This window comes from Oncorhynchus tshawytscha, unplaced genomic scaffold (genome assembly GCF_018296145.1).
Source record: "Oncorhynchus tshawytscha isolate Ot180627B unplaced genomic scaffold, Otsh_v2.0 Un_contig_3458_pilon_pilon, whole genome shotgun sequence".
Classification (NCBI taxonomy): Eukaryota; Metazoa; Chordata; class Actinopteri; order Salmoniformes; family Salmonidae; genus Oncorhynchus; species Oncorhynchus tshawytscha.
In genome coordinates, this window is record NW_024609763.1 from 27,078 (window position 1) to 47,500 (window position 20,423).

Sequence of the window (20,423 nt, forward strand, 5' to 3'; positions counted from 1 at the left end):
CCCTGTCTCCCCTCTCCTCCAGTCATACCCTGTCACCCCCTCCTCCCCTCTCTTTCAGTCATACCCTGTCACCCCCTCCTCCCTCTCTTTCAGTCATACCCTGTCACCCCCTCCTCCCCTCTCTTTCAGTCATACCGTCACCCCCTCCTCCCCTCTCTTTCAGTCATATCCCTGTCATCCCCCTCCTCCCTCTCTTTCAGTCATTCCCTGTCATCCCCTCCTCCTCCTCTCTTATCAGTCATTCCCTGTCATCCCCCTCCTCCCTCTCTTTCAGTCATACCCTGTCATCCCCCTCCTCCCTCTCTTTCAGTCATTCCCTGTCATCCCCCTCCTCCCTCTCTTTCAGTCATTCCCTGTCATCCCCCTCCTCCCTCTCTTTCAGTCATACCCTGTCATCCCCCTCCTCCCTCTCTTTCAGTCATACCCTGTCATCCCCCTCCTCCCTCTCTTTCAGTCATACCCTGTCATCCCCTCCTCCTCTCTCTTTCAGTCATGCCCTGTCATCCCCCTCCTCCCCTCTCTTTCAGTCATACCCTGTCCCCCCCTCTCTCTCTTCCAGTCATCCCTGTCATCCCCCTCCTCCCCTCTCTTTCAGTCATACTCTGTCTCCCCTCTCCTCCAGTCATCCCCTGTCATCCCCCTCCTCCCCCTCTCTTTCAGTCATACCCTGTCTCCCCTCTCCTCCAGTCATACCCTGTCATCCCCCCCTCCTCTCCTCTTTTCAGTCATACCCTGTCATCCCCCCCTCCTCCCTCTCTTTCAGTCATTCCCTATCATCCCCCCCTCCTCCCCTCTCTTTCAGTCAATCCCTGTCACCCCCTCCTCCCCTCTCTTTCAGTCAATCCCTGTCATCCCCCTCCTCCCTCTCTTTCAGTCATTCCCTGTCATCCCCCTCCTCCCCTCTCTTTCAGTCATACCCTGTCACCCCCCCCCTCCTCCATTCCCTCTCTTTCGGTCATTCCCTGTCATCCCCCCTCCTCCCCTCTCTTTCAGTCATACCCTGTCATCCCCCCCTCCTCCGCTCTCTTTCAGTCATTCCCTGTCATCCCCCCTCCTCCAGTCTACCCTGTCTCCCCTTTCAGTCATACCCTGTCTCCCCTCTCCTCCAGTCATTCCCTGTCATCCCCCTCCTCCCCTCTCTTTCAGTCATACCCTGTCTCCCCCTCCTCCCCTCCAGTCATACCCTGTCATCCCCCTCCTCCCCTCTCCTCCAGTCATACCCTGTCACCCCCCTCCTCCCTCATCTTTCAGTCATACCCTGTCATCCCCCCCTCCTCCCATCCTTCAGTCATACCCTGTCACCCCCCTCCTCCCTCCTCTTTCAGTCATTCCCTGTCATCCCCCTCCTCCCCTCTCTTTCAGTCATTCCCTGTCACCCCCCCTCCTCCTCCTCCTCCAGTCATACCCCCCCCCTCCAGTCACCCCCCCTCCCCCTCCTCCAGTCATACCCTGTCCCCCCCCGTCATACCCTGTCCCCCTCCTCCAGTCATACCCTGTCCCCCTCCTCCAGTCATACCCTGTCCCCCCTCCTCCAGTCATACCCTGTCCCCCCCTCCTCCAGTCATACCCTGTCCCCCTCTCCTCCAGTCATACCCTGTCCCCCCCATCAATATGTGTATGTATTCTCTCCCCATGATGCATTTCATGTACTGTACATCTCTATATTCTTAGTATTATAGTCACATTTCTGCAAATAACCACATTTCTGTAATTTTACCCCGAAGAACCAACAAGACATTTCTATTTACCTCTGAGTCGAGCAAATATTCTCGCAGGAAAGAGTTGTGGGCTCAACTCAAAACTAAGTTTGGGGAGATTTGTTCTACTCTGTTGCAGGAATATTTTCCTACATTTGCTTGCAGAAATATTAGACTTTGCCTTATGCTTTTACTCAATTCATGAAAAGTACTTTCAGTTATTTCTGTCAATGTTGTCTTTTTATGGTCCTCTGTTTAGGAACAAATAACCGTACAGCAGGCAAGACAAAAAAACAGGACTTCTATAACAGCCATCTCTTTCCTATATCCTAAGGTACTTAGAGTAAAACTCAGTCGAGGGCCTGGGGCCACAGCAGGTGTGAAGAACATATGGACAAGTCCCAGGTCCCTACAATTACAGGTGTGTGTGTGTGTGTGTGTGTGTGTGTGTGTGTGTGTGTGTGTGTGTGTGTGTGTGTGTGTGTGTGTGTGTGTGTGTGTGTGTGTGTGTGTGTGTGTGTGTGTGTGTGTGCGTAAGGGGGTCCAGCAGGAAGGTGGTTTTCTCTTCACAAGGCAGTGATTTATTTTAACAACAGAAGACCTGTGGAAATGTAACCGCACCAATTTGTGAACAAGTTTACCCTCTTTCTTTCTATCTCTCTTTCTCTCAGTCATGAAAGAGTGTAGTGAAAGATGGAGGAAAGAAGAGAGGAGAAGGATATGGGGATTTTCTTGGCACCCTGGGCTATGTATTCTGGCAGAAAGGTTGAGAGAGACACACACACCTTATAGGAACCTATAGGACACGTTGTATTTATGTTGGGAATGGATCAGAGGAGGAGACAAGGGATGGATTGATGTTTGGGAGAGAGAAGCGAGAGCGATTGAAGAGAGGAAGAGAGGGGTGAGAAGAGGAGAAGAGGAGTGAAGGAGTGGAAGAGGATTCCACCCCCTGAATGTGACCTCTCCAAACATTCAGAGAAACTTGAGGGAGGAAAATAGAACAGAAAAATAAAGAAAAAAAAGTTACTTTTTTTTCTTTATGATATTTAAAAGAGAGAGAGAAAGATACAGAGAGAAAGATACAGAGAGAAAGATACAGAGAGAAAGACACAGAGAGAAAGATACAGAGAGAAAGATACAGAGAGAAAGAGACAGAGAGAAAGACACAGAGAGAAAGAGACAGAGAGAAAGACACAGAGAGAAAGAGACAGAGAGAAAGACACAGAGAGAAAGAGACAGAGAGAAAGACACAGAGAGAAAGAGACAGAGAGAAAGATACAGAGAGAAAGACACAGAGAGAAAGAGAGAAAGATACAGAGAGAAAGATACAGAGAGAAAGATACAGAGAGAAAGACACAGAGAGAAAGACAGAGAGAAAGACACAGAGAGAAAGAGACAGAGAGAAAGAGAGAAAGACACAGAGAGAAAGAGAGAAAGACACAGAGAAAGAAAGACACAGAGAGAAAGACAGAGAAAGAGAGAAAGATACAGAGAGAAAGAGAAAGACACAGAGAGAAAGACACAGAGAGAAAGACACAGAGAGAAAGACACAGAGAGAAAGACACAGAGAGAAAGACACAGAGAGAAAGACACAGAGAGAAAGACACAGAGAGAAAGAGAGAGAAAGACACAGAAAGAAGACAGAGAGAAAGATACAGAGAGAAAGACACAGAGAGAGAAAGACACAGAGAGAAAGACACAGAGAGAAAGACACAGAGAGAAAGACACAGAGAGAAAGATATAGAGAGAAAGACAGAGAGAAAGACACAGAGAGAAAGACACAGAGAGAAAGACACAGAGAGAAAGACACAGAGAGAAAGACACAGAGAGAAAGACACAGAGAGAAAGACACAGAGAGAAAGACACAGAGAGAAAGACACAGAGAGAAAGACACAGAGAGAAAGACACAGAGAAAGACACAGAGAGAAAGACACAGAGAGAAAGACACAGAGAGAAAGATATAGAGAGAAAGACACAGAGAGAAAGACACAGAGAGAAAGACACAGAGAGAAAGACACAGAGAGAAAGACACAGAGAGAAAGATATAGAGAGAAAGATATAGAGAGAAAGACACAGAGGAAGACACAGAGAGAAAGAGAGAGAAAGAGAGAGAAAGAGAGAGAAAGAGAGAGAAAGACACAGAGAGAAAGACACAGAGAGAAAGAGACAGAGAGAAAGATATAGAGAGAAAGATATAGAGAGAAAGACACAGAGAGAAAGACACAGAGAGAAAGACACAGAGAGAAAGCGAGACAGAGAGATGGAGAGTTAGAGAGAGAGAGAGAGAGAGAGAGAGAGAGAGAGAGAGAGATGGGTTTAGAGAGTTTAGAGAGAGAGAGAAGGAGAGAGAGAGAGAGAGGAGAGAGAGAGAGAGAGAGAGAGAGAGAGAGGGAGAGAGAGAGGGAGAGGTGGGATAGAGAGAGATGGGAGGAGAGGGACCCTCATTAGAAATTCCCACTGAACCGAGCCGCCCTTACGATCAAACACCGCAATACATGTGTTTTGAATGTAGCTTCAGGACAGGTAATCAAGTACCTGCCCCGGTCATTAACTAACAAGGTTCTGACCCTAAGGCTAAACCTGACTCTGGTCAGCCAAAATTAGAATGTTAGTCAGGTGGAGAGCAACATGGAAAGACAAGCAGAATCTGTGATTCAAATTGACTACAGGAAGGCTGGTAGAGAGATCTACTGTATTTATAGATGAACAAGTCAATATTTGAGCATGGAAAGAGTGCTGTATCTAGGTTTGATTAGGAGGGAGGGAGGGAGGGAGGGAGGGAGGGAGGGAGGGAGGGAGGGAGGGAGGGAGGGAGGGAGGGAGGGAGGGAGGGAGGGAGGGAGGGAGGGAGGGAGGGAGGGAGGGAGGGAGTAAATGAAGACAGCTACATTAAACACTGAGTTCAAGAACCTGTCAGTCATGTAAGAGTAGCTACACTCTTAGGAAAAAAAATGCTGTTTAGAACCTAAAAGGGTTCTTTGGCTGTCTCCATAGGAGAACCCTTTGAAGAACCCTTTTTTGTTTCCAGGTAGAACCCTTTTGCCTTTTTCCACAGAGTGTTCTTCATGGAACCCAAAAGGGTTCTACCTGGAACCAAAAAAAGGTTATCTTATGGGGACAGCAGAAGAACCCTTTCAAACCCTTTGTCTAAGAATTGCTTGTGTAACTATCTTAGCTGGCATGCCTGCTGGCAAGGTTGGGAGACTTTCGAAAAGCAAGCAGTAACTAAATGTATTGAATAAGACTTACATCCTTTTCTCATTTCAGCAGAGCTGCAGATAAGCATATTTAGTTCCTTTAAATAAGAACCACCAATCAGGAGAATACAGACAGCGATGCAGGTATGCTTAAATATGCAGAAAAGTAAACTTTTTTTTTTTTTACATAGAATTAAGAACAATTATTATGGATCTAGATTCCAGGAAAGATTTGAGGTGTTAGATTTTTTTTTAAATCCAATTTATGGACAGGGGGACAAAGCCTGCCTCCAGACCCCCCTCTGATTGTTTGGGGTGTATGACGCCCCTGCATCTAACGGGTGGGCGTGTGGTTTGGAAGGGTGTGGGACATTGTTTTACAGATAACGTTGAAGTTTTACGTTGAAGGACGGGATGGGAGATAAGTACTGGATGAGAGCCCAATCCAGTCCAATCTAGTCCAGATAGCGAGGATGATGATGATGATGATGTGTTTGGGAAAGGCCATATAAAATCAAGGCAACGGCATCCGCCTCCACGGTAACAAGGAAAAATGCTGCTGTTAAACTTCCTGTTTTTCCCCTGGCTGAGAGGCTGTGTCCCTCGTCACACACACACACGTACACACACACACGCGCGCGCGCGCGCGGGCACGCACGAACACACACACACATACACACACACACACACACACACACACACAACACACACACATACTCTCTCACTGTAGGAATCAACATAGGGCACATACAGGTCACACACAGTAAAGTACACACAGACTTGTTCAGTACACATAATGAATAGGTGTTCAGTGACAACCTTCAATATAATGCTGCTCCGGTCTGTCCTTCATTTCTTCTTCTCTGTCACCATTCTCTCATAATTCTCTCATCCTCCTCTTATCCTTCTCTCATCCCTTTGTCCTCTCATCCTTCCCCTCCTCTCTGTCCTGTCCTTGTACTGTATGCTGTGGTGTGGTACACACATGCATAAACACACACACACGTAACGCTATAGCTTGTGTCATTGTGTTGTTTGTATATTAAGCTGCCCGGTGTTCACTTCCTGGAAAACACAAACAATACAGCCTCCCTCTCTCTCACCCTCCTCCTCACCTATCCTCCCCCTTTCACCCCCGCTCAACCTCCTCTCTCACCCTCCTCCTCACCTATCCTTCCCTTTCACCCCCGCTCAACCTCCTCTCTTACCCTCCTCCTCACCTATCATCCCCCTTTCACCCCCGCTCAACCTCCTCTCTCACCCTCCTCCTCACCTATCCTCCCCCTTTCACCCCGCTCAACCTCCTCTCTCACCCTCCTCCTCACCTATCCTCCCCCTTTCACCCCCCTCCCTCACTCAACCTCCTCCCCTTTCACCCCGCTCAACCTCCACCTACCCTCCTCCCCCTATCCTTCCTTTCACTCAACCTCCTCTCTCACTCTCCTCCTCACCTATCCTCCCCCTTTCACCCCCGCTCAACCTCCTCTCTCACCCTCCTCCTCACCTATCCTCCCCCTTTCACCCCCGCTCAACCTCCTCTCTCACCCTCCTCCTCACCTATCCTCCCCCTTTCACCCCGCTCAACCTCCTCTCTCACTCTCCTCCTCACCTATCCTCCCCCTTTCACCCTGCTCAACCTCCTCTCTTACCCTCCTCCTCACCTATCATCCCCCTTTCACCCCGCTCAACCTCCTCTCTCACCCTCCTCCTCACCTATCCTCCCCCTTTCACCCTGCTCAACCTCCTCTCTCACCCTCCTCCTCACCTATCCTCCCCCTTTCACCCTGCTCAACCTCCTCTCTCACTCTCCTCCTCACCTATCCTCCCCCTTTCACCCTGCTCAACCTCCTCTCTTACCCTCCTCCTCACCTATCATCCCCCTTTCACCCCGCTCAACCTCCTCTCTCACCCTCCTCCTCACCTATCCTCCCTATTTCACCCCGCTCAACCTTCTCTCTCAACCTCCTCTCTCACCCTCCTCCTCACCTATCCTCCCTGTTTTACCCAGCTCAGCCTCCTCTCTCACCCTCCTCCTCACCTCTCCTCCCTGTTTCACCCCACTCAGCCTCCTCTCTCATCCTCCTCCTCACCTATCCTCCCCCTTTCACCCCGCTCAGCCTCCTCTCTCACCCTCCTCCTCACCTCTCCTCCCTGTTTCACCCCACTCAACCTCCTCTCTCACCCTCCTCCTCACCTCTCCTCCCCCTTTCTCCCCCCTCAGATTCCTCTCACCCATCTGTGACTATGAAACGCTCCTACTATGTACCCTCCTCCTATCCTCTTCTCCCTCTCTCCATGCCCAGAGTGTTCCGTCATTCATTATTTTTCAAAAAGAAAGAAAATCTTTGAGAAGGAAACAGAGGAGTGATTCACAGAGCAGCAACAATACCACGTCAGCCATGTTTCCTCTTTCCTCTTTGCAGCCAAACTGAAACAATCAGAGACAGGTTTTTCCCAATATGGAATATGATCCAATACATAATCCCCATTCCAAATGGGGAATGGGAAAGAAACAAATGGGATTTTCCCACTAGTCACTTACTTAATGCCTGATTTAAAGTGGAAGTGAAAACATGTTGAACCTCTATGCAGATATGAAACAAACAGACAATCATAATGTCAGTCAAAAATATAAAATGGCCAGTTTATGCTACTAAACCAACTTTATAAGAGATTGAAAGAAATAGGTTATATTAGACTCAACATTCCATGATGTACAGTAAAGCATTCTGTAACGTAACAGTTTGTCACAAACGCTCTAGATAACATGTAAACAGCCTAACCAGCTCTGCTACGGCGAGTAAAATGGTCAGAGTGAGGTGTTTTCTCATTTGTGTCAGAAGATGTAATAAAAAGTGTCATATTCTTCCTGGGGGTGTATTTGAACAGATAAGATTCCATGTTGCAACAAATACCTGAATCAAATACATGTTGGTCAAACTGAATCAAATACATGTTGGTCAAACTGAATCAAATACATGTTGGTCAAACTGAATCAAATACATGTTGGTCAAACTGAATCAAATAAATGCTGGTCTAACTCAATCAAATACATAATGGTCAAACTGAATCAAATACGTCCTGGTCAAACTGAATCAAATAAATGCTGGTCTAACTCAATCAAATACATAATGGTCAAACTGAATCAAATACTTCCTGGTCAAACTGAATCAAATACATGCTGGTCTAACTCAATCAAATACATGCTGGTCAAACTTAATATACAGTGGGTAGACACATCCTCTGGTAGGCAGCCCACTGGGATGGTGCAACAGCTGTTTGTTGCCCCCCATGTCTGGTGGGGACTCAGGAAGTGGGACCAGGAAGAAGCTTATTGAACTTAATTCATTAGATTAGGAAGTCCGACAGAACCTTGTTTATTCATTAATTAAAGAGAGAGAGAGTTCCTGTTGATAGATAGGAAGGAGGAGAGGAGAAATGAGGACAGGAAAAAAAGGAGAGGAGATGACACAACACACTACAACAGAGAGAGAAAAGAGAAGAGAAGGAGAAATCGTTAACCACCCCGTCTAACCAGGTCTAACCAAGACTTAAACCCATCTTTTTCTCTCTCTCTGTTTTGAGCGTTATAGTGTAGTCACACGAACTGCCTGTATTGGGTGCGTCCCAAATGGAACACTATTCCTTATATAGTGCAATACTATTTAGGACCATAGAGGCCCTGGTCAAAAGTAGTGCACTTCCTATACCTTGTCTTGGTCAACAGCCGACAGTTATGAAAACAGTTAGTGAATTAGAGAGGCTAGGGAATAGATCAATACACTACACACTTAGACAAAAGGGTTCCAAAGGGGTTCTTAGGCTTTCCCCATAGAATAACCCTTTTTGATTCCAGGTAGAACCCTTTTTTGTTCCAAGTAGAACCATTTTTGGGTTCCATGTATAACCCTCTGTGGAAAAGGGTTCTTCAAAGGGTTCTCCTATGTAGAAAGCCGAGGAACTCTTTTTTTTCTAAGAGTTTAAAAACACCAACCATACACACACAATAAAAAATGTTATTAAAATTGTACTGCTTGTTGGACTTTCTCTGAACAATTGTCTTGGTGTGGAAGAATTGTTTTTGTATTAATTTTTAGCATACAGTGTAGCTCAGTATTTCAATTGTTTGTTTAGAGTCTTTTTTGCACATCTTTGACAGGGGATCCAGTGACTCTGGACTTTACTGAGTATGCACACTGATATGTACAGTGAAATGCACACCGATATGTACAGTGATATGCACACTGATATTTACAGTGATATGCACACTGATATTTACAGTGGTAGGCACACTGATATGTACAGTGATATGCACACTGATATTTACAGTGATATGCACACTAATATGTACAGTGATATGCACACTGATATGTACAGTGATATGCACACTAATATGTACAGTGATATGCACACTAATATGTACAGTGATATGCACACTGATATGTACAGTGATATGCACACTAATATGTACAGTGATATGCACACTAATATGTACAGTGACATGCACACTAATATGTACAGTGACATGCACACTGATATGTACAGTGATATGCACACTGATATGTACAGTGATATGCACACTGATATTTACAGTGATATGCACACTAATATGTACAGTGATATGCACACTGATATGTACAGTGATATGCACACTAATATGTACAGTGATATGCACACTGATATGTACAGTGATATGCACACTAATATGTACAGTGACATGCACACTAATATGTACAGTGATATGCACACTGATATGTACAGTGATATGCACACTAATATGTACAGTGACATGCACACTAATATGTACAGTGAAATGCACACTGATATGTACAGTGATATGCACACTGATATTTACAGTGATATGCACACTGATATTTACAGTGGTATGCACACTGATATGTACAGTGATATGCACACTAATATGTACAGTGACATGCTCACTGATATTTACAGTGATATGCACACTGATATTTACAGTGATATGAACACTAATATGTACAGTGACATGCACACTAATATGTACAGTGATATGCACACTGATATGTACAGTGATATGCACACTAATATGTACAGTGATATGCACACTAATATGTACAGTGACATGCACACTAATATGTACAGTGATATGCACACTGATATGTACAGTGATATGCACACTAATATGTACAGTGACATGCACACTAATATGTACAGTGATATGCACACTGATATGTACAGTGATATGCACACTGATATTTACAGTGATATGCACACTGATATTTACAGTGATATGCACACTGATATGTACAGTGATATGCACACTAATATGTACAGTGACATGCTCACTGATATTTACAGTGATATGCACACTGATATTTACAGTGATATGCACACTAATATGTACAGTGACATGCACACTAATATGTACAGTGATATGCACACTGATATGTACAGTGATATGCACACTAATATGTACAGTGATATGCACACTAATATGTACAGTGACATGCACACTAATATGTACAGTGACATGCACACTAATATGTACAGTGATATGCACACTGATATGTACAGTGATATGCACACTGATATGTACAGTGATATGCACACTAATATGTACAGTGATATGCACACTAATATGTACAGTGATATGCACACTAATATGTACAGTGATATGCACACTGATATGTACAGTGATATGCACACTGATATGTACAGTGATATGCACACTGATATGTACAGTGATATGCACACTGATATGTACAGTGATATGCACACTGATATGTACAGTGATATGCACACTAAGTGACATGCACACTAATATGTACAGTGATATGCACACTGATATGTACAGTGATATGCACACTAATATGTACAGTGATATGCACACTAATATGTACAGTGACATGCACACTAATATGTACAGTGACATGCACACTAATATGTACAGTGATATGCACACTAATATGTACAGTGATATGCACACTGTACAGTGATATGCACACTGATATTTACAGTGATATGCACACTGATATTTACAGTGATATGCACACTAATATGTACAGTGATATGCACACTAATATGTACAGTGATATGCACACTAATATGTACAGTGATATGCACACTAATATGTACAGTGACATGCACACTGATATGTACAGTGATATGCACACTGATATTTACAGTGATATGCACACTGATATTTACAGTGATATGCACACTAATATGTACAGTGACATGCACACTAATATGTACAGTGATATGCACACTGATATGTACAGTGATATGCACACTAATATGTACAGTGATATGCACACTAATATGTACAGTGACATGCACACTAATATGTACAGTGATATGCACACTGATATGTACAGTGATATGCACACTGATATGTACAGTGATATGCACACTGATATGTACAGTGATATGCACACTAATATGTACAGTGATATGCACACTGATATGTACAGTGATATGCACACTAATATGTACAGTGATATGCACACTGATATGTACAGTGATATGCACACTGATATGTACAGTGATATGCACACTAATATGTACAGTGATATGCACACTGATATGTACAGTGATATGCACACTAATATGTACAGTGACATGCACACTAATATGTACAGTGATATGCACACTAATATGTACAGTGATATGCACACTAATATTTACAGTGATATGTACAGTGATATGCACACTGATATTTACAGTGATATGCACACTAATATGTACAGTGATATGTACACTAATATGTACAGTGATATGCACACTGATATTTACAGTGATATGAACACTGATATTTACAGTGATATGTACAGTAATAAGTACAGTGATATGCACACTGATATTTACAGTGATATGCTAACTTATATTTAAAGTGATATGTACACTGATAATTACAGTCATATGCAAACTGATATTTACAGTGATATGTACACTAATAAGTACAGTGATATGCACACTGATATTTACAGTGATATGCTCACTAATATTTACACTGATATGCACACTGATATTTACAGTAATATGCACACTGATATTTACAGTGATATTCACACTGATATTTACAGTGATATGCACACTGATATGTACAGTCATATGCACACTGATATTTACAGTGATATGTACACTGATAGGTAGAGTGATATGCACACTGATATATACACTGATATTTACAGTGATATGTACACTAATATGTACAGTACTATGCACACTAATATGTACAGTGATATGTACACTGATATTTACAGTCATATGCACACTGATATTTACAGTGATGTGTACACTAATATGTACAGTGATATGCACACTAATATGTACAGTGATATGTACACTGATATGTAGTGATATGCACACTGATATTTACAGTGATATGCACACTAATATGTACAGTGATATGCACACTGACATGTACAGTTATATGCACACTGATATGTACAGTGATATGCACACTGATATTTACAGTGATATGCACACTGATATGTACAGTGAAATGCACACTGATATGTACAGTGATATGCACACTGATATGTACAGTGATATGCACACTGATATTTACAGTGATATGCACACTGATATTTACAGTGATATGCACATTGATATGTACAGTGATATGCACACTGATATTTACAGTGATATGCACACTGATATTTACAGTGATATGCACACTGATATGTACAGTGATATGCACACTGATATTTACAGTGATATGCACATTGATCTTTACAGTCATATGCACACTGATATGTACAGTGATATGCACACTGATATTTACAGTCATATGCACACTGATATTTACAGTGATATGCACACTGATATGTACAGTGATATGCACACTGATATTTACAGTGATATGCACACTGATATTTACAGTGATATGCACACTGATATTTACATTGATATGCACATTGATATTTACAGTCATATGCACACTGATATGTACAGTGATATGCACACTGATATTTACAGTGATATGCACATTGATATGTACAGTGATATGCACACTGATATGTACAGTGATATGCACGCTGATATTTACAGTGATATGCACGCTGATATGTACAGTGATATGCACACTGATATTTACAGTGATATGCACATTGATATTTACAGTGATATGCACACTGATATGTACAGTGATATGCACACTGATATGTACAGTGATATGCACACTGATATTTACAGTGATATGCACACTGATATTTACAGTGATATGCACATTGATATTTACAGTGATATGCACACTGATATGTACAGTGATATGCACACTGATATTTACAGTGATATGCACACTGATATGTACAGTGATATGCACACTGATATTTACAGTGATATGCACACTGATATGTACAGTGATATGCACACTGATATGTACAGTGATATGCACACTGATATGTACAGTGATATGCACACTGATATGTACAGTGATATGCACACTGATATTTACAGTGATATGCACATTGATATTTACAGTGGAAAAGTATTTGCCACTTTCTGTTTTTCTCTATCTTTCTCTATTTTTTATATTGAATGTTATAAGATCTTCAACCAAAACCCAATATTAGATGAACCTGAGTTTACAAATGACAAAAAAAAATGTTTACATATTTGATTTATTTAATTAACAAAGTTATGCAACACCCAATTCCTTTGTGTGAAAAAGTAATTTCCCCCTTACACTCAATGTCTGGTTGTGCAATGACTGCAACCAAATGCTTCCACAGCGAATTCTTCAAATTCCTCCACATCGACTTGAGAGACTGATCAACAACTACAGGAAGTGTTTGGTTGGAGCCATTGCAGCTAAAGGGGGCAATGACTTCTTCAGACAGGGGCATTGGGTGTTGCATAACATTGTTTATTAAATAAACTAAATAAGTATGTCATTGTTGTGTTATTTGTTCACTCAGGTTCATTTTCTCTCATGTTAGGTTTTGGTTGAAGATCTAATAACATTCCGTATCAAAAATATCTGTGTGTAAATATATATATGTATGTATGTATGTATGTATGTATGTATGTATGTATGTATGTATGTATGTATGTATGTATGTATGTATGTATGTGTGTGTGTGTGTGTGTGTGTGTGTGTGTGTGTGTGTGTGTGTGTGTGTGTGTGTGTGTGTGTGTGTGTATGTATGTATGTATGTATGTATGTATGTATGTATGTATGTATGTCTGTGTGTGTGTCTGTATGTGTGTATGTATGTGTGTATGTATGTATGTATGTATGTATGTGTGTGTGTGTGTGTTTCTGTGTGTGTGTCTGTGTGTGTGTGTATGTATGTATGTATGTATGTGTGTGTGTGTGTGTGTGTGTGTGTGTGTGTGTGTGTGTGTGTGTGTGTGTGTGTGTGTGTGTGTGTGTGTGTGTGTGTGTGTGTGTGTGTGTGTGTGTGTGTGTGTGTGTGTGTGTGTGTCTGTGTGTATGTATGTATGTATGTATGTATGTATGTATGTATGTATGTATGTATGTATGTATGTATGTATGTATGTATGTATGTATGTATGGCAGAGGTGAGGACGGAGTCAGGCCCAGGACACAGAACTGAGTAAAATAACGTACTTTACTCGAAAATAATCAACCATAAATTCCACGCGGAAAACACACCATCACACAGAAGACTAAATACACTAGACAAGGAACAAACACGCACAAAACATAATGGGAACCAGAGGGATAAATAGGGAAATAATTATAACGTAATGGGAACCAGGTGTGTACAATCAAGACAAAACAAATGGAAAAAGAAACGTAGATCGGTGGCAGCTAGAAAGCCGGTGACGACGACCGCCAAACGCCACCCGAACAAGGAGAGGGAACAACTTCGGTGGAAGTTGTGACAGTATGTATGTATCTATGTATGTATGTTGTGTATTACGTCATGTTGTATGTTGTGTATTACATCCTGTTGTATGTTGTGTATTACATCATGTTGTATGTTGTGTATTACATCATGTTGTATGTTGTGTATTACATCATGTTGTATGTTGTGTATTACATCATGTTGTATGTTGTGTATTACATCATGTTGTATGTTGTGTCTGGACACCAGGAAGAGTAGTTGTAGCTTTTGCAACAGCTAATGGGGATCCTAACCACATCATAAATAAGTAAATGACCTAACAATCCAGACAGACAGTGCCCCACGGACACACAGAGGAGTGCATACACACAAATACATGCAGGTACGCACTCCCATAGGACACACACACACATACATGCAGGTACGCACTCCCATAGGACACACACACATACATGCAGGTACGCACTCCCATAGGACACATACAGTGCCTTGCGAAAGTATTCGGCCCCCTTGAACTTTGCGACCTTTTGCCACATTTCAGGCTTCAAACATAAAGATATAAAACTTTATTTTTTTGTGAAGAATTAACAAGTGGGACACAATCATGAACTGGTGTTACGTTCCCCAGATTATGTGTTGTAGTTTGTGTATTTACATGTGTTTATTTCAGGAAATGGCTTCCTGAAATCCCTCAAGCAGCTGATTGGTCGACTCCAGGGCTAATTGGAGAGCTGACCCCGCCCCCTCGTCAAGACACAGCTGTCTCCAATTACCCATTCCTTCAGAAGCTATATAAAAGCCAGTGTTCTGTTCAGGAGATCTTCTTTTTGCTAGAGAGAATTGCTGAGATTGATTGTGATAGAGGTTGATTTTGCTGGAAAGTGGTATGTTCTGTGAGTTTGTTGCTCAGATAGAGCTTATTTAACATCCTTTTGTTTCTTAGTTTGTTTGAAATTGTTTAATATTCTGTTTCATTTGTTCCCAGGGGGGAAGGGGAAGGCACCTAGGGAGTGCTTAGGCAAGAGGCCCGCGGGCATACATATACCCGTAGCATATTCGCTGTCTAGACACACTAGGTAAGACCTGGGCGGACCACCCCTTGTATTTTGGTTAGGGCACCAGGTGGTGCTAAATTAGGTAAGTAGTGGGTAGGCAGGTAAGATAGGAGAGGGGGGGGCTTTGAGATTTACTTTCTTTGCTTTGGTTCCGTCCAGCCCCTTTTCCCCATATTACCGTGTAAAGGAATAAAGTCCTTGTAAACGGTACCACATTTTGCCTGTTGTCATTCTTACTTGCACCTACAGTCCATACCTTTTTCGCTTCACAGAGAGTTTAGTTGTAGCAGGGTGTTGCGTTCCCTCTTCATAGAGGCGTGCGTAACAACTGGAAGGACATTTATTGGATGTTTCAAACTTTTTTAACAAATCAAAAACTGAAAAATTGGGCGTGCAAAATTATTCAGCCCCTTTACTTTCAGTGCAGCAAACTCTCTCCAGAAGTTCAGTGAGGATCTCTGACTGATCCAATGTTGACCTAAATGACTAATGATGATAAATACAATCCACCTGTGTGTAATCAAGTCTCCGTATAAATGCACCTGCACTGTGATAGTCTCAGAGGTCCGTTAAAAGCGCAGAGAGCATCATGAAGAACAAGGAACACACCAGGCAGGTCCGAGATACTGTTGTGAAGAAGTTTAAAGCCGGATTTGGATACAAAAAGATTTCCCAAGCTTTAAACATCCCAAGGAGCACTGTGCAAGCAATAATATTGAAATGGAAGGAGTATCAGACCACTGCAAATCTACCAAGACCTGGCCGTCCCTCTAAACTTTCAGCTCATACAAGGAGAAGACTGATCAGAGATGCAGCCAAGAGGCCCATGATCACTCTGGATGAACTGCAGAGATCTACAGCTGAGGTGGGAGCCTCTGTCCATAGCACAACAATCAGTCGTATATTGCACAAATCTGGCCTTTATGGAAGAGTGGCAAGAAGAAAGTCATTTCTTAAAGATATCCATAAAAAGTGTTGTTTAAAGTTTGCCACAAGCCACCTGGGAGACACACCAAACATGTGGAAGAAGGTGCTCTGGTCAGATGAAACCAAAATTGAACTTTTTGGCAACAATGCAAAACGTTATGTTTGGCGTAAAAGCAACACAGATCATCACCCTGAACACCCTATCCCCACTGTCAAACATGGTGGTGGCAGCATCATGGTTTGGGCCTGCTTTTCTTCAGCAGGGACAGGGAAGATGGTTAAAATTGATGGGAAGATGGATGAAGCCAAATACAGGACCATTCTGGAAGAAAACCTGATGGAGTCTGCAAAAGACCTGAGACTGGGACGGAGATTTGTCTTCCAACAAGACAATGATCCAAAACATAAAGCAAAATCTACAATGGAATGGTTAAAAAATAAACATATCCAGGTGTTAGAATGGCCAAGTCAAAGTCCAGACCTGAATCCAATCGAGAATCTGTGGAAAGAACTGAAAACTGCTGTTCACAAATGCTCTCCATCCAACCTCACTGAGCTCGAGCTGTTTTGCAAGGAGGAATGGGAAAAAATGTCAGTCTCTCGATGTGCAAAACTGATAGAGACATACCCCAAGCGACTTACAGCTGTAATCGCAGCAAAAGGTGGCGCTACAAAGTATTAACTTAAGGGGTCTGAATAATTTTGCACGCCCAATTTTTCAGTTTTTGATTTGTTAAAATTTTTTGAAATATCCAATAAATGTCGTTCCACTTCATGATTGTGTCCCACTTGTTGTTGATTCCTCACAAAAAAATACAGTTTTATATCTTTATGTTTGAAGCCTGAAATGTGGCAAAAGGTCGCAAAGTTCAAGGGGGCCGAATACTTTCGCAAGGCACTGTACATACATGCAGGTACGCACTCCCATAGGACACACACATACATGCAGGTACGCACTCCCATAGGACACACACACACACATACATGCACGTACGCACTCCCATAGGGCACACACATGATAACACTGATCACACTGATCATACGGATCACACTGATCACACTGATCATACGGATCACGCTGATCATACGGATCACACTGATCATACGGATCGCACATGATCATACGGATCACACTGATCATACGGATCGCACATGATCATACGGATCACACTGATCATACGGATCGCACTGATCATACGGACCGCACATGATCGCACAGATCACACATGATCATACGGATCACACTGATCATACGGATCGCACATGATCACACAGATCACACATGATCATACGGATCACACTGATCTCACATTTCACACTGATCACACTACAGTACTGTACATATGCACTTTACAGGATCAATCATTCTCTCTCTCTCTCTCTCTCTCACACACACACACACACACACACGCACGCACACACACACACACACACACACACACACACACACACACACACACACACACACACACACACACACACACACCATGAAGAGGACCTGCCACACACACCGTGCATTCCAACAGAATAGATCGAGGTATGAGAGCAAGCATGACAGTGAACTCAATCCCCCCTTTGAAGTTGCAATAAACACACACAAATAGGCACACCACACACACACACACACACTCATAACCATTACATACCCAGCTCAGCATCAAGTTTGGAGGTCGTCCAGTGACAATGAGCTCAGGGAAGTCAATCACTCAGTGTGTGTGTGTGCGTGCGTGCGTGCGTGCGTGTGTGTGTTTGTGTGTGCGTGCGTGCATGTGTGTGTGTCAGTCATTCAGTGCCTGTGGATGCAGCATGTCAGGGAGTGGGGGGACAGAAATAGCCCCCCAGGGATGTCACACCACCTGTGTCACTTCCTATAGCTTCCGCGACCGAGGAGATAGAATCTACGGTGACCCCTGGCAACCATCACGGCCCTGTCAGGACACACACACACACAAATGCATAAACACACACGCAGATGCACACACACAGGCACGCACAAACTAATGCACACTCATACAAACACACACACACACATACAGGAATGTGCAGACACACACACGGACACACACGGAGACACCTATTCAGGAAACGAGTGAGCTTCCTGTAAATGAGGTCAGAGTCGGACACATAAGCTAAGATATAAATCTGACAGATCGTCTTACACTGTGGGACCACTGCAGGCTCTCCAGGCTATAGGGTCCACTTCTGATCTATGCAATTGGGACTGGTGTTACTGACTGCATCCACTCAACCACAGCAGAGGCCTGCTGATCTCCAAAGCAAAGGAAAACGACGCAAAAGACAGACTAGACACAGTATACATGAAAGGAACTGATCAGTCATGATCACATGACGCTGTGGCTACAGGCGAGGTACCGGCTGGCCGGCTGCTGTGTGTTGTCAGAAACCAGAAACAACATTCTGAATCTCAATGAACGCAAGGCCCTTCCATTGCACCAAGAATTCCGCAGACAAGTAGGCTAAATTATCGGCAGACAAGTGCAGTTACAGTTGACAGAGTGGAGAGACGCGTTCCCTTTAAGACCGCTGTACAGCGCTCTCTCCTCGCTCGACCAAGGAGAACCTCTCCTTGTTCCAAATAAGGATATGCTAGCCCAGCCTTAAAGGGGCGGGGGGCGCCAGCGATACAAACTTGAGGAGGCAGTTTTCTATTTGGAAGGCAGCGCACCGTCCGGAGGTAACCAGAATCCAACGGCACCGAGGCGCGATCAACCCGAGCTTGGATGAAACGTTAAGGGGAAGGACGCAAACCGGCAGTGGCAGCCAAAGAGAAGCACTGACACTATTTGGAATCGGGAGAGAGCGAGGTAGCGAGATCGCAGTCAACGGGGTCGCGTTGGATTAGCTTATTCTGACAGTTGAACAGATGTTGGGTTATTTGAGTAGCACGCAGACTGGCCATGTGAATAGTAGCCTATTGCAAAATTAACCTGGACAGACAACAGAAAGAAGGCGTTGCAGTGGCGTTCGTGTGTTTATACACACCGATAATAGAGAAGTTCTCAACATCCGAACATCTGGATTTATGAAGCGAATACACCTGTCCTGTATAGGAGCGTGAACGCAGTTTACATGAAAACCATTCAGGTGAAATGGTGAAGGATCTCAGGATACATTTGGAATCATCTTTGGACACCCTTGAAAAGGAAACATACGCTTTTACTCATTTATATATGCCATTGATTTATATCCAGAATTCTGATTCAATTGTCTAAAACAGGACTACATTTAACAAATAGAATAGGCTATAAATGGTATCATTATTATTAGTAGGACTGGACTTTGCAAGACAAGGAATTTACTCATCGACTGTCTCGCTAGGTGACTCACTGTGAGAAATAGACTCGCCAGCTGGAACCAATAACCAACTCTACAAAGTGACACATTTGGATACTTGCCGGTGCTCTACAGTAGCCTACGTGCATGTGTGTGTCTTTAACGAGGGGGGATACACCGACCGGACTACGGTAACGCGAGCTGTCCGCGAGCGGGCGGCCGTCCCCGCGCGCCTTCATAATAAATGCCCATCAGCCGGTCGTGCGAGGCTCTCGAGGCTGGGCGGCAAGATGAACTCGTGGGTCCTGCTGCTGGCGGCGCTCGCCGCGGGGTGTCTGCGGTTTGGAAGCGCTGAGGTAAGAGACAGATGCGCGTCACTAATTTACCTCGTAGATTTCCACCCCAATAACCCCACCATCCATCCTTCCATCCAGCCACCTACCGTCTAAC

At 43.4% G+C, this 20,423-nt stretch overlaps 1 protein-coding gene across 4 annotated transcripts in view; it reads left to right on the forward strand.

Annotated features, from left to right (window-relative positions):
* The first annotated feature begins 19,105 nt into the window (after positions 1-19,105).
* The window catches only part of LOC112240982 (putative uncharacterized protein DDB_G0291608), a 25,289-nt gene continuing 23,971 nt past the window's right edge, over positions 19,106-20,423 (forward strand). For 3 of the 4 annotated variants that reach the window (XR_006082778.1, XR_006082777.1, XM_042317715.1), the window contains exon 1: positions 19,110-20,329. Coding sequence is in view for 2 of the 4 variants with exons in the window: in XM_042317715.1 (XP_042173649.1) it covers positions 20,264-20,329 (66 nt within the window). In the remaining 2 variants the exon portion in view is untranslated. Of the gene's footprint in view, positions 20,330-20,423 lie in introns of all 4 variants that reach the window. The other variant, XM_042317716.1, reaches the window with a different exon arrangement.